General features: G+C 37.9%; 1 protein-coding gene across 3 annotated transcripts in view; it reads right to left on the bottom strand.

The window, feature by feature from the left end:
• Positions 1–691: 691 nt before the first annotated feature.
• Positions 692–16,506, bottom strand: part of LOC149309669 (copine-4) — a 216,566-nt gene continuing 200,751 nt past the window's right edge. For 2 of the 3 annotated variants that reach the window (XM_089532811.1, XM_089532812.1), the window contains exons 12-16: positions 12,956–13,022; positions 10,445–10,496; positions 7,682–7,815; positions 5,195–5,431; positions 692–1,189 (exon numbers count right to left, since the gene is read on the bottom strand). In XM_089532811.1, the coding sequence (XP_089388937.1) occupies positions 1,058–1,189; positions 5,195–5,431; positions 7,682–7,815; positions 10,445–10,496; positions 12,956–13,022 (622 nt within the window). In that variant the 3' untranslated portion in view covers positions 692–1,057. The remainder of the gene's footprint in view (positions 1,190–5,194; positions 5,432–7,681; positions 7,816–10,444; positions 10,497–12,955; positions 13,023–16,506) is intronic. The other variant, XM_089532813.1, reaches the window with a different exon arrangement.

Below are 16,506 nucleotides of genomic sequence, written 5' to 3'. Positions count from 1 at the left end.
CTATGAAACAAAGAAAAGATCACACAATTGGGAATTATTGGACCAGCTATTGCAAAACCAGCTTCTGAAGAAGTTTTTTTCTTTGCACCTGTTGGTTTTGCCCGTTTTGTAAGCTTTCTACTATATGGTGCACCTTGCTTTCTCATTTTGATGCATCAGAACCAAAAGGCTTGAAGGATGTAAGCAGCCTGTGTGACTGTGACCTGCTGTGTCAAATAAAGCCATGCACGATACTTCCATGGTTTCTATAAAAACTTTAACAGAGAACAAAATTAAAGGAACAAAAACGTTTTGTCACTGTCAGAAAAATGGCATGACCAAAATATGACCACTACCAATTTCAGTATAAAATGGCATGTAGTTGTACTGGCCAATACCTACACATTAGATATTGCAACAGATATTACATACACTCCACAGAGTTCCCAAACAATCTTTTAAAGCACATCTCTTAAAAACTGATTTCATGCTTGTTAGGTATACATCATAGATTCATGCTCTGGGCGTGTAATGTCATAAGATGGTTTGATTTTGTGTGGGCGTACGTTTAACTTATTATTTGAAGAATGGAACTGTAGATGGAACTTTCAAGCAGGAACTTTTGTGGCAAGAAATAAACACAACAACTGCAAAACTGTTGTTTTTATTTTGGAACATGCAAAATACAGTCCATGCATCTGCCATTTTGAAAAATCTTTTCATTTCATAGCAGATAAACCCAAAGACATTTTGACTATCAACTTCCAATAAATGTTTCAAAATGCTTTACAGTGTAAAGATTATAAGAAATTTAGCAAAATTTCAACAAACCTGTATAAAAAACAGATACAGATAACTTTTCATTTCAAGGCGACATGCTGTAATGTAAAGAGTTATAATTTTGTTTTTCTCATAAAAAGTCTTCAACAGTACAATTGCTTAACCTTTACCTGCAAGCCTTTAGGCTACACATGCAAAAAAAATTGAGTTAAAAATCACCAAAACGTGCTATTTTCATTTAAGTACTGTAGTTGTAAGTAATAGCATTTCTGAACTCTTTAAAAGTGTCCAGGGAAGTTTAAGGAGCTAGTGTCCTGGAAGACTCATACTCTGTCATACATTTTGGTTTAATCGCTTTCCCATTGTAATAGTCCACCACTTGGTTTGGAACTTCAGCCAAAACACTTTTTGCTAACGCAGCTGGGGATGCCTGCAGGAAATGGTAGAAAATAACATTTGTTAACTCACATCGGGGCATCAGATGCCAATTATTTCATAATGAACAATGTAAAGATCATCACAAAAATATTGTGCTGTCAGCTTACGTTGGATTCTCCACTTCAGTCTAGCCAAGCATCTGTAGGTATGCTAAATACTGCAACTAGCTCTGTTGAGCCTGTCCACTTTATTATACCACTATGAATAACTAGCATGCTCTGAATACCATCACAACCTATGAAACAAGTGGCGCTTTGTCATTCATTTTGTCATTCACATTACAATAGTATAACTTAAATTCACAGTCATATCTAGCACGTCAGCTGTCCAGAGACAAAGAAATTTCCAATGTCATTTCCATTATTCACTATTCATGAAAAGCCTTTACAAATCTACACAGGTCTTTGTGTGCTCTGAATATTTATTGATTTTCACCACATTTTTATACACTTCAGCTCTCCAGAGTTTCTCTTGTAGCTGTGAATCCTATGATTTCTTCATAATTATACATTTCTAAAACTAAATTCACTCCATTTGACTTTTCTCTGCTATATTTGTGAATCAAGTACTTACTGGAGAGTCATCAGATACATTCTGTAGTCTTATCTTTATTATTTTATTACTTGCATTTCATTAACTTTTTTGAAATGTACTCTGTTCAAGCTGAACTCAGTACTCACTTCCATTGAACTCAAGGGATTTACTTTGGGTAGAGACAATCAGAAATGTACTGTTACTGTACTATCAATATGCTCATTTAGGTTTACTTGTTTCAGAATTCTGCACGATAACAGAAAGCTGAATATTTATGCTTTAAAAATGTCTCAGCTGTTTTTTCTGTTTATTTTTCTGTCACAACTTTTGTACATCATCCAATTTTTTAGCCATTAACATTATATTATCATGGTAGGAAACCAAATTGATTACCGTTTAGCTTAAAACTATATTGGCATTCTTCTTCACTCTGTCTAAAAATAAACTCAGTTTTCATGTAAATTCCATGATAGTGAAAAGAGTTTTTTACCTTACATTCTGGCCTGAATCCTATTAGTATTCCTAATTACCACAGAATCATTGTGTCAGTGGAAATTACACAAGTGTTTAATCTCCATTTAACAATTATAGTTGAATAGGCTTACTCTAGTTGGAACTAACCAACAGGATTCAGGCCATTATTTGTGATTATGGCAAACATTATGTATAAAAATATTGTCCTTTCCAGGAGTCAGGATAGCCTGACTGTTATAAATCTGGGTACACCTGCTCTGCATCACACGTGGCATGGAATCATCTTCTCCTAAGGTATTTTCAAACATTATACTTAAAATCATATATGAGCCTCTGTGCAATGCTTAGATGTTCTTAATACAGAAAATATGAGAGTAGGGTAGGAAACCTCATGCCCTAGAGCCAAAACTGGCTTGGGGAAGCCAGAAGGTCCCACCTCATCCCACATGTCATGATCATTGGATGTTCCTTAGTTTTTCTACAAGATTTTCTTATTCCAAAAATGGGGAATACTTTTTCTATGGCTTACCTGCTGGCTGCAAGAGCTTTCAGCCAAAGTATGCTGGGGTTTTTGATCTCACCTTTCTGTTTTTGGCCCCATCTGTCACTGAAATGCAGCCTCCAAAGAACTTATCTGAAATTGAATTTGCCCGTGTAGCAGAAGAATGTCCCTGACCCTTGCATGTGAAATTTTTAAAGAGAAAAATTACATGTTTTACATAACTCTCTTCCTCTCTTTTCTTTTTTGACATTATGGCATCTTGTTGTGAGACTTCCTATCCTTATTCTTGTTATTTAGGACAGTTTGCAAATGGAGGAAAACTTATGATATTACAATGCATGTTGTACCTTTTGCATAATCAGCATCAACTATAACATCCTTCAGTTGTGGAGCATACATGAACACTGTGAGATAATTATTCTAAGGAAAACTCACAGGTGAGCAGCCTACAACCATTAGTTTCTTAATGTAAAAAAACCTTTGTTATGGTTTTGTTTTACAAAGTTCTTTAGTGCCACTAAACAAGGGCCATTTCATGCCTATATCATTTATAGGTTCTGGATTATTGTGTGAACTCTGGAAATCCTGCTAATAATAAGTAAAGTTCTGATAAGAAACATACAAACACACAGAAAGTCACAGAGCATGGAATAAAAATATATTCAGTGCACTATAATTATTTTCTGCACCATTTCTGGAGTCTGCATTACACTTCAAGCCTGTGCATGCCTACCCAAAAGTACACTTCACTCAAATGAAAATAACTTATGTAAGTGTGTATAGGATTGTGCGCACAATTCATTTTTAATGACTACAGTATTCAAATCTAAATGTGGAAAATTCAATATAAATGAGTCAACTTCACACAATGAACATTAGGTTTGTTTTTCCCTTAGTTTATTGGTAAAATGCATACACACACTTCTGTTTTAAATAATCCTACTGAATTTACTTTTGGTTAAATGTGATTAACAGTATCACCTAGAAATCTGGAAATCTTTAATATGTAAATTCTTCATGCAGATGAAAAGTGGTAAGTGATTTTCTTGCTGGGATGAAAGTTGGTCAATGCCAAAACTGTGGCAGCTGGAGATTAGAGTTTAAAGAGCTGTAGAATTTAGTGTGTATGTGTTTTCTTTGAAGAGGCATATCACAGGACCAGGGATATACATCTTTGCTTATTTTATTCTCACATGTAAACACACATTTTTTTTTTTAAAAAAAAATATGTTGGTCAAGATTACAAGATTTTTAAAATGCATTTTTCAAAAACTTTTTTTACACTTACTTAAATATTCAGTGGGAGAAAAAAGCTTGTGCAAAATACATGCTGGTTGTAGAAAAAAAATGCAGCTGGCCCTTCTTATAAACAGATTTTTTTATACACAGATTCAAGCATACATGGTTTGAAAATGTTCAAAAAAAGTATAAATTTTAAATATCAAACCTTGGTTTTCCATTTTTATAAGAGACACCATTTTGCTATGTCATTATATTTAATGGGACTTGAGCATACACAGATTTTGTTTTACACAGGGGATCTTGGAACCAAACCCCAGTGTATAACAAGAGTCCACTGTATTATTAATTAAACATATTGGGATTAATATGAAGTCAGAGGCTTTCTCAGATGGCATCCACAGTTTTGCAGGGTTTTTTGTGAGTTTTTGGACTGTGTGGCTGTGTTCTGGAAGAGTTTATTCCTGACGTTTTGCTAGCATCTTCTCTCAAGATGCCACCCACAGATGCTGGTAAAACATCAGGAATAAACTCTTCCAGAACACAGACACACAGCCCGAAAAACCTAGGCACAAACTAAAAATAAACCTATATTGGAATTACTTTGTTACCCTCCAAACAGTTCAATGGTCCTCTATTTTTATGACTGTCAAGGCCAAGTGTTTGCTTCCTTTATCAAACACTTCCCACTTCAGGATAAATGACTACACTTTTACTATGCCACTTATATAATGGGACTTGAGCATCCATGCATGTTGGTATCCATGGGGAGTCCTGGAACCAAACCCCAGAGGATACTAAGGGCCCACTGTATACTCTTAGGACTTCATTCTGAACAAGTGAATGGATTGAAATCTCCTGATCCAGAAATTTCTGACCTTTTGATTTTAAATAAGTGCTGAAGAAGATTTTAAGAGTATACACACTGGCAGAAGCACATCTTGAGAAGCATATTGAAGAAGTTTCTTGTGGATTTTATCCTCATGACCACAGCAGGGAAGGAATGCACTGAATTCCTTTCCACCACTGTTCTAATCTTACTAATTATCAGCCACTTGTAGGCAATGCAATTTGCCTTTTTAAAAAACAAACCAACCTTGTACCTTAGATACAGAGGTGCATCTTACACATGAAACCTTTAGCCCTTAGCCATGAAAGCAAAATATGAAACAGTCCAGTGTTAGAATTCCTGAACATAGGAATACACTAGTAACTTCCCAAAGAGAACACAGTGAAAATTGATCTTACATGTTTGAAGTTTCTGAATGGCACAAACTGAACAATGTCACGAAGCACAGGCTCTCCCTTGGGAGACCTCAGGATCCCGTCATCCCCATCTAGCATCTGCATGTCACTGAAATCGGCGTTTCCAACTCCAACGATGATGACCGACATGGGGAGGTGGGAGGCATGAACAATGGCTTCACGAGTGTCAGCCATGTCTGTGATGACACCGTCCGTCAGAATCAGCAAGATGAAATATTGCTAAAAGGTTTTAAAAGGAAAATCAAAGCTCCATTTCTGCTCAGAGGTTTATACCCTGTCACCCACCAGTGATTTGTCGATGTGCTATTAATGAGGGTGACAGGGAAAACTCTGTGTGTGTGTGTGTGTGTGTGTGTGTGTGTGTGAGAGAGAGAGAGAGAGAGAGAGAGAGAGAGAAATACAACACAAGCAAATACTTATGCCTAACTAAACAAATATATTTTTAATAGATTGTGCATGTGTGTGTGCACATGCAGCAGCTAGCTATTCTGATTAAGGAGCACTGACACCAATAGCAATAGAAAACAAACATTTTATTATAGGCTCACCATTAGTGATAGGAAAACTCTCTAAGGGTGCTACACTAAGCTAACCTAGAACAGGAGAAATAGGACTAAGTCACTTTTGGAATAGTGATAGAGTAAACCAACTCCTGGCTGGTATGGCTTGGGACCTGCAGCAGCGGTGGGAGCAGGCCATGTAGTCACTGTGGTCCTGGCCCAATCGCAGCTGGAGCGGCGTCTGGATACTCCTTCCCGGCCATCTGCTTCACCCCCAAGTCCTCAGACTCCCTTAATAACTTTGCCTGCCTATTTCCTTTGCATGGCTAAACTGTATTTCTAAATGCTTAACTGAAGTTTTAAGACTGCAATGCTAGACATTTGGAGACTGAAGGAAAAGTTAATGGTGGGGCAGAATTTTTATTTGGAGGGCAATGCAAGGAAGTATTTGATAAGAAAAGGAAGGAAAAAGAGCTCAAAAGGTTCTGCTTTGGAAAAGATTCTTCCAACTAACAGAGGTTCAGGATGGCAGCATATAATCTGAATTGCAATTTTAAATTTGCACAAGGTGGTACAAGTGGCATCCTTGGCTCCGTATAGTAAAACGGCCAATCTAGTTGTTAATTCAAGTCGTTGTAAAGGGGACTGAAATGATGAATTATGACCCAGATTCAGTCATGACTAAATGCCACTGAAACCAGAGGGTTTGATATGGAGAGCGATTTCAAGAAGATTTAAGAAATTATCGCACGGCTTCCCCCCCAATCTGGGCATGGGTTGAGACAGTGTATAAACGGATGTTATTACACATTTCCATGGCTAGACTGGAGGCATCTCGTACCCAATCGGGACTTCCCCCACACTCTGCAATGAATGGTAAACTACCGTTTTTTGATAAGCATGGTAGAAATCCCGATCAGGTACAGGATGCCTCCGATCTGGGCTCAGAGCTATGCCATAACAGAGGGTCTCAGGCCATTCTCATCCCGTACCCAGATCCGGAGAAAACAGCTGGTGTGATAATCTCTTTTATCCCAGATCAATGTGGATGGAACTGCCATGATTCAACTATCTGAAAAACCTATTTCCCTATATTAGTCTGCCTGTGCTGTAAGATCTGTAGGGAAGAGTTTCTCTTGGTCTGATCACCATCCCAGGCATGTCTGGTGAGAACATGAGAGAGAGCCCTCTCAGTGGCCGCTCCCAAGTTATGGAAGTTCCTGGGAGGTCTGCTTGGCCCCTCTCCTTGCTGTTTTTCCACTGGCAGGTGAAGATCTTTTTATTTAACAATGCTTTTGGGTTTTAGTATATGTGGCAGATAAAGCTTTTAATGGGGCATTTGTGTAGCATTTTTATTGTATTATCTTTTAAAATATTTTAGCACAGTTTTTAATTTGTTTTTAATGATGTTTTAACTGTTCTTAATTTATGTTTTTTAAAATAAAAATTTAGTTTCTATTTTAATGTTTGTATTAACAGTTTTTAATAATGTATTGTGCTTTTAAAATATTGTACGCCATCTTGGATCCTATGCTGGGAGAAAGTTAGGGATATTAATTGATTGATTAATTAATTAATTAATTAAATACAACTACAGACAGATAGAAACCTGGTACTGTGATTATATTAATTCTATGGAAAGAATACTGATATAATCAAGAAGCACTATTTCTGTCTTACATGCAGATAATCACATTCTTTCATAGCCACTTATCTGTAGATACATTATGCATCTCACCCTTTTCCTGCTCTCTCACTGGGAATTGCCACAACTAAAATGCACAAAGTATACATTGAAATGGTGGAGGGAAACTCATCTTTCTATATTTTTAATTACCCAGAAAGTGAGTGTGTAGGGAAGGTTAGAATACCCTTATAGATAATGTATGTTATTGTTCACGAGAATGCAGCTCATCCCCCACCCCTACAAAGAGACCTAGTTTGGTTTGCAGTCTGGTCCATTTCTCACCGATGCCTCCTTAGTGTTGATTTCTTCTGAAGCTGATTTAGCCACCTTCTGAATGATGGGAGCAATGTTTGTAGGCCCATAAAGCTGAAGCTTAGGGAGGCAATTCTGATATGCTTCAACCACTCCTTGGATCCCTTAGGTAATGAAAGAATATGAAGCAAACAGTGTTAAAGGTAGTCAATCAAACAAAATAGCAATGATTCATAGTAAGAGCCCCAGTCTTGTCCAAAACACTTCTGTGTGCAACGAGAAAAGGGCAAAGATGCTGCCTGTCTATTCCACATACAGATGCTGAGAAGACTGGCTACTGCTCTTTTCTATGCTTTTATCACTGTTTTCAAGTGTCTGAAGGGCTGTCACACAGAATACAGAGCAGGCTTATTCTTTGTTGCTCCAGAGGGATGAACTAGATTAGAATCCATGCTTGGAAGCAACAAGTAAACAGTCTTGGGCAGGTTAATTTTATTAGTTGGAGCAAGCAACTGTGAGAAGACCAGTTGGGGATTATTTTCTACGTTGGAGCAACAGGGGGCACAGATTACAAAACCACAAAAAGGCAATCAAATCAAAACAAAACAAAACCAAAAACAAAATTACTAAATGTTCATTTCTGCATTTGCAAAAAGGTATTCTGGGATGCTAAACTATGCAAGCAAAGAGATGCTATTTTAAAGGTGAATTGTTGAATGATTTGAAGAAAGACAGTTTGCCTTTTTATGGCCAGAAGGTTTGCAGTTTTAGGATGTTTGGAGGGATGAAGCGGTATAAAAAACCAGCCTTGGAAAGATGCATTCTGCCTCCCTCCCTGAGACTTGTAGTCCCGACTAGGGTAGACGCATTGAATGAATTGTTGTAAAGACCAGAATTCTCTCTGACTACATTTTAAAAGTGATTCCTGCAATTTCCCTCTCACACAAGTGATCTACAGCACTTTCCTGCCAATTTATTCTGCACAGCTGCGACTCTGAAGAATTTGTTCAAAGCAGCTCTCTCCTGCTGACCTGACCTCTTTTAGATGTTATGCCATATATAATTCATGAGCCTTGCTTTCCTTCTCACCAGCAGCATTTAACTGTGCATATTGCAGATATTAATCGCACTGTGTGATATTAGCGCACTTTGCAAATGCATTCCATTTTTACAGTCAGTAGAGGCTTTCAGTAATCATTTGGGCATCAGAAAACCTCAACAGATTGAGGCTTTTAGATTTTAATTATTAGATGGTGATATCTTGGTAGCATTCCCCCCTAGTGTTCTTAGTCAAATATTTCTTTATAGTGACATAAAGAAGTTAGCAAAAAATGCCATTTTCTAAAGATACTTTTCTAAAAGAACCATACTGACATCTGAAAAATAAATTTTCTTGAATTTTTGGAATGATTTGCTCACAGTCTGTTGACTTATATGTCTCATTTGAAATGTTGATCTCTAACTTTTCCAGGGTGCTCAGTGTAACTGGCATTCAAGACAATTAAAATAATATTTCCATAAGCATCTTAATTGCATTAAATCAAAATAATTGGCCCACATATCCCAGTAGTGGCTACTGAGAGTAGGAGTACTGTTTACAAAATTAGGAGAATTAAAAAAAGTTAGAAAAATATTTCAATATTTAAAATTATCTGGAGGTCCACAGATCCCCATCCCTAGTATACAGTGATGGGCAGTGGTTTTTCCAGGGTTCTTTCTAGCCTTGACTGATGATGTCAAGCACTGAACCTGGGACCACCTGTCTACCGGAGTACATGCTTAACAGTTGTCAGTCAGGCTGTTACTTGATTTTTAGATAGAGGTCTTTTTTACTGTACCAGCTAGCTCACTGAAACAAAGATTTATAATCCTACACCTTACAGTGCGCCTGTGTTATACGCGGGTGTGCCTTACGCAGACTCCAGCATATGCTGGAGGCCCACGCTGGAAAAAGCCTCAGCGCAGCCAGAAGATGTAACAGTGTGCACGCCACGTGCCGCCGCATGCACAAGCCCCATTATCCTCAATGGGGCTTGAGCATACGCGGAATTCCCCTTACGCGGGGGGGGGGGGGCAGATCCCTCGCGTAAGGGAAGAGCCCACTATACTTCTCAGAAATTAGTCTGAGTTCAAAAGGATCGATTCCTGAGTAGGTGAAAATAAAATTATAATCTAACCTAATCTAAACTAAATTTTATAAATTTACAACTCAAATAATGACAGCACATAACATCTATTCATTCATCTTTCATTAGGAAGGTGCCAAAATTTGTGACTCTGGGTGTAATAATCCTCTTGAGAGCTAGGAGAGTAGTATGCTACTCTGGCCTTACTCTGTGGAATTGTGGAAGGAACAGATGCATTTGGACTGGTGGAGTCTGGGGAAGCTGTGTGTGCATGTATTTCTAGAAGCCCTGTGGACTGCTGTATATACCAGGTGAATTCTTGCATAAATGAAGCGTCTTTGCACAAACTGGTAAGAAGTCCAAATGCCTGCAAACCAGTCAGACACACACCATTAAGCCCTACCAGCATCCTGGCTTTGTTTCAGTTTGTCTCATGCCTTATACAAGTGGTTCCCAATTCGTGGGTCCCCAGATGTTGGTGAATCACATCTCCCAAAATTCTTCACAATTGGCCATGCTGGCTGATGCTTCTGCAAGTTGAAGTCCAACAACATCTGAGGAATTACGCTTGGGAACCACTGCTTTATACATTATTTCAAGGAGATATAAGAATTAACAGAGTGCTAGATCTGATGAGCCAGCCTGTTTGCCACAACAGTATAGTTACCTGCACATTCCGGGTTGTCTTCATTAAAGTTGATTGCAAAATCATGAGAGACCTGTGAACCAAACAACCCCCACCCCAGATAAAATTTTAGTTCAGAAAAGTGATTCAGTTTATTCTCTAGTAGCAGATGGAGAGATGGATATCTCTGCTTAGTCACTAGAAATATTTCTTTCAGAGTATTTCCTTGTTTCCACTGTTGGAATTTGTATTGTGCCTCAGCAGAATGTATTTGCCCAGAGCTGAGTCACTAGAATTTATCTTCTACTGACAAGAGGAGATCTCAAAATTAATCTCAAAACACATCACTGTGTTTACTGCATTCCTATTTGAATGCAGTAATTCAAATTTCTAATGCTAATTTCACTGTGTGTGTGTGTGTGTGTGTGTGTGTGTGTACTTATGTCCCTTCAAGTTACCTATTAACTTATGGCAAACCCAAGAATCTCATAGGGTTTTCTTAGGCAAGGAATACACAGCCATGGTTTTCTTTCCTCTGAAATGTTGCTGACAGCACCTCCTTCATTGGTATTCTCCCATCCAAGTACTAACCAGGGCCAACCTTGCTTAGCTTCTAAGAACAGCCAGGATCCGGTGCCTAAGTGGTAACCTTAACTTAAACTGACCAGGCTTAAACATTCAGTAAATGCTCCTAGGCAAAATGTGATCTTACAACTAAGTATTTAATAGTACTGAGAATGTATATAACTTTCCAGCTACATGTCTACTAAGAGAAAAATAATCAGAATTTAATATGCAGGAGACCATTTTTCCAGCCTTTTCAGAACTATATGTGATATTATATTTGTCTAATCTTTCATTTATTTCAAATTATCACAAGAAAAACAACACATTCCCCCCATAACTGGCTGTTTCACTGGCCATTGTATGTCATCATTATGTTTGGAGGGGGTGTTATAAACAGTGTAATTAATCCTATCTTGTATTTTCTCCCTATTAAGATGGTAATTTAGATGGCAACTGTTGAGGGTAAAGCCAGTGTTACCTCTTACCTTACATATGAATTGCAAAGAGGTTCCCCTCCAATCCCCCCCCCCCAACATTGCTCTGCAAGGCCCTGTTGTTTCCTCCAGTGCATTTCTCCTGTGAAGCCCACCACTATAAGAAATAATGGGGCACATTGGAGGAAGTGTCAGAAGAAACAACAGGGACACAACCAGTAGTTCAAGACCTTTCTGTAAAAGCTCTAAAATGAGAGGAAACACATACATTAACACTCCCACAGCAACCTAATGACTAAGGAAGCATCTTAGCATCAAGTCATTTTCTCCAAACCCCTGATAACACAAAATGCATAGCAGGGGAAGATGACAATGCTTTTTAATATACATGAATTAACATGCAAGGTTATTTTCCCATGCTCTGGTCTAAACTTAAAACACTTTTATTGGCTATGGTTTACTGATGAGTTAGTAACCCAGTCCAGTAAATAATGTATGTATCAAGTAATAGCATAGTTCAAAGCACAAACTATATCATGAAACTTTTCCAATAGCACAAAATGCAAGGATTTTGTGGGCTCTTTTGCAAGACACCCCTAACAAGACCTCTGCCTTAATGAGCCTACTTTCTAACTAACATTTTTGCCAGGTATTGTGGCTCATCTTCATCCTATTTGTTATAACAAAAAGCCGGGAAGCAAACAGGAAACACAATTTACTACTCAGTACTCACCACAAAAAATGACATCAATTACTCACTACCACTACTGTCTCAGCCAAAATGAGAAATGGATGTACAAGTTGGTTTCAATGGTGGAGAGGAACAGGAGGCTCATGGGGATCTCCTCAGGGGGTCCCAATGGGACAAGGGTCCTTGGAAGATGTCTTACCATTTTGACCCTTGTGCCAACCCTACTTTCTAGTCTAGTAGTCACACATATCATATAGTGTCCAGTCAATACATTCAAATATAACTGCACTCTCCTTTTTCTTTATCAATGTATATCCCTCCCCCCAATTTAGCGAACTACTCTTTTTACACCATCCACAAAGCAGAGTTGCTTCAGTTCAGAACATTAATTAAATGTTCAGAGCATTCATTTAAAAAAGGGATTTCCCTCCCCCCATCTATTATATTAATTCCGTCTGTTTGATATTTAGGCTGGGTGTCCATGCTTCAAAAATAATGTTTTCTAAAAATAAAATTTGTCACAATAGGAGGGGAAATTGAAAGGCATGGGTACTCTGTAATATGTTAATTTTATGTGAAGAGCCAAAGGCTTTCGAATTATTTTCATTGGCATGACATTGGTTTGGAGCTCATAACTATGCATAAAGTGATATCGATTGAGCAGAGAGCCTCAGAGACTCCAGCTTCTTAGGTGATTTGAAAATTGCTTCTGCCACTCATCCGTCTCTCCTGCTGAGTTGTGCTACTTTCTCACCAGCTCCCCCACAGACGTACATGTCCTGTTCTCATTCATGAGTTGTCTGTGCAGCAGCAACCTACACACTATGATATATGTACACCAAGAGAATAAGGAAGATTCACCTGTACACCTACTTTATAGTCCGGAGGTATCCTGGCTCCAAAACCATAGACCGGGAACATTTTATCACTGAAATGAAAACAAATACAGGGGTTTTTTTTATTAGGGGGAGGGTTCCTTTGAGAATGTTGCTTTGTTATGCACATATTAAGGATCCTGTCACATTGCATAATTAGAAGACTATGTTTAAATATTAATTGCCATGAATGCATCCTATCAATCCCGGGATTTGGAATTTGGAAAGGCACTAGACCTCTCTGAGTAAAAATTCTAAATACTCTTCTCTAAACTGCAAATTCTTGGATTCCATAGGATATTGCCATGGAAGTTCAAGTGAAACTTTAATTACGTAGTGTGACCAGAATTAAGCCTGCTTCAGTTTTACTCACATACACCACAAAGCAGAAGGTTTTGCAAAGACCATGTCATTTATCATTGCTCTTTGAATGTTCAAAGGGATCTGTTCCTTTCTTTTCATGTTTGTTTTCCTCCTTATGCTATTAAAGGATAAGATTCTAATGGATTCCTAGTTCTGTTCTGCAAGTTGTTGAAGTTAATATACATTTCCTATTATGATTATTCCCTAATATTTGACTAATCTGTTTTCATATACAATTAAGAACTGATTTTTGTAAAACTTTACATCCCAAGCTAACAATGGAGCAAAGTTTTTTTTAAAAAAACAAATTGAATTGTAAATTATACTCAAGTGATGCACTCAAGTTACCTAGACTTGTCTACTTCTCTAATGCTGTCATTCAAGGGAGGGCACTAGAAAATTCAAAGTCTCTCACCAGACTATAAATCCCAGGATTCCAATAGAGTGGAGCCAAGACAATTAAAGGACTATAATTGTGCACTGTTGATGCACTATAAAACTGCTAACATCCCCTTTAGTACCACCATGAATAAGCAAGGCACAGATATATTCAAACACTAAAAGGAGAAATATTAAATAAGATTGAAGAAGTTAAAACAACTGAGCTCACACTTCTTGGTTGCTTCTTTAATATGATTACATTCATTGTATCTGAGAACTATTCAAATCTCACAAAACTACAAATCATAGGATGGAGCCAAGACAATAGAACTGGTATGAAACTGATAGAACTGAGCACTGGGGATGCACCCCTAGACCAGCCTTATCATTCCTGAAATTTTACAAAGGGTTCAGGTTACATCCTCCACTCATAACCCTATTTTGTTTTCAATAACTTCTGCAATTCTTTTACAGTACTTACCATGGAAAACTAGCTCCACAGTACTTAACTGTAATTGCTAGTGTGAGGCACCACCATCCAGGAAACTAATTTAGATGTCGTTTCTTCATTTTACCACTCTGAAAGCCAGGATACTTTCTCAAGGCAAGCCAATAACATAATTTGAACATAACATTTCCTCTTACTTCCCTGTTCCTTCGGAGCTTATCTGCAATCTTCATAGTCTATGGAAGAGTTAGTGGATTTTCCCAACAATAATATATTGTTGTGAGCTGTCCCTGTTTGCAGTTCAGAGTGTCCTGGTCCTGAATAGGCAAATGATTTCTTATGGCACAAATAAAAGCTGAGTTCTCTCTTAAAGGTATGGCTGGTAATTTACCAGCCTTTTAGAGGGTATTCTGGTGGCCCTTTCAACCGTGGGGTGGAAGAGCAGAACTGTTCCCACACACTATGCATTAAGGGTGAATGAGGAACTAGCATGCAAAAAGTCTGGCTGTTTCCTTATGCAAACCTCAAAATAAAACAATTACTGGTGCAACCAAGAATTACACTGGGGTGATGCCCCAGCAGAATTCTTGCTGAAAACCTCTAGAATTGGGTTGCTGATAGGGATCAACACACCTGTCTTTCCCTAGGTTGTGGGGACAACCACTGGCATGAAACTAATTCCTTCCAATCGCAAACATGACTCTTATGCACTCACAACAGAATGCTGTGTTTCCTACACAACAATTTTCTGCACAAATCATAACAGATGTAGGGCTTTGCCCTGCCATACTATTGCATATTGATGATGAGTCTTAGAAATAAGAACCAGCCATCTTTCACCAGGAGTGTCAAAAAACAAAGTGGGTAGTGAAACCTTAATTTTGTGTTAATTGCCTGCTGATTGCCTTCTCTTTGAATAAGTGCTGATAGAAGCAGGGAAACCTTGTTTAATCATCAAAATTGGTATGCAAATTGTTCAAGAGGCTAAGAATGTAGAACAAAAAGAAAACCACCAAAAGGAATGGGAAAGAATCTAAATGGGATTTAGACACAAACACCCATTTTAATGTAGGAAGGAACATAAGGGTTCAAGACAGAGTCCACAATTAGACATTCCAATTTGTGGATGGGACTGCATGCGACTGTCGCTATGATATAATAAAACAGGCAGGTAACAGTGCCTCCTATTTTGTTAAATCATAGCAAGATATATTTATTGTCTGTCTCCTATCATCTCACAATTTCCTTTAATTTATAATCAAATTTGGTCAATAGCAACCAGTCCTAGTCTTGATGTTGGTATAGTCCTGAAACATAGTAAATAAAAATACCCTTGACCATAGAATTGTTTCTGTTATTTTAAAGGCTGTTATGAACATACACCAACAAGTTTCAACTACTGTTCAATACAATGCTTTATAAGACGCCTGTGTATTTATTTCTTACATTTATTATCTTCCTTTTCCCCAATATGTTCTTGTGACTTCCTTCATTTAATACTACTGCTGCTGCTGTTACTGTTACTGTTACTGCTACTAAGGTTTAATGGCATAACAAGGCTCCAAAACCATAATATTGCCTCTAATTCTGGCTTCTAATTCTCATTGTCTTTGCCATTCCTTAAACATTTTTCTTTGGATGCAACACTTAATGTCCTTTAGAGTTAAAGGTAAAGAAAGGTCCAAAATATCATATTGCAAAGCAGTTTTTATAACTGAATACACCAATTGATTCCCTGCTATCCCTAATTAGGTATCCAACAAATCTCAAGACACTTCCCCATCTAACCAAGTTCAGTATTTGTTGACCAAATGTATTAATTATATTTCTCCTACTGGCCACTGTCTCGGCCTGAGTAGCCAAACAAACCTGAAATGGAAAGTAATAGAAACAGTACATCATCAGATCTAACTTTCCCATAACCACACACATCCCAACAAGATTGCCATCATTCTGCCATCATTGCTGATATCCAAATTCAGAACCTAGGGATATAATAAGCAGCACTTGTTTTACTACCTACAGGCACCATTTGTATATATCAAAGAGCAAATGTTCCTCTGAGTAAAAATGTATTTATAAACAAAATCCTTTAAACCCATTAGTTCATTGACATCCCAGCACACTGGTGGATATAGATTTTTGTGTGTTGGGATATCGATGAATCAATGCCTTGGGTTTGAAGGATTTTGTTTAGTTTTACTCAGAGGATCATCTCCCTTTGGTGGATGTACATTTTAAAGGGGGAATCTACAGCCAGCCAAAAGAAGCAGAAATAGATTTCCTGGGTGTAATGATAGATATTACAGTCGGCCCTTCATATTGGCAGGGGTTCTGTTATGGAT

This window comes from Sceloporus occidentalis, unplaced genomic scaffold (assembly GCF_023333645.1).
Source record: "Sceloporus occidentalis isolate IW3139 unplaced genomic scaffold, rSceOcc1.0.p SCAF_7, whole genome shotgun sequence".
Classification (NCBI taxonomy): domain Eukaryota; kingdom Metazoa; phylum Chordata; class Lepidosauria; order Squamata; family Phrynosomatidae; genus Sceloporus; species Sceloporus occidentalis.
This window is presented reverse-complemented; position numbering and strand designations above follow the sequence as displayed.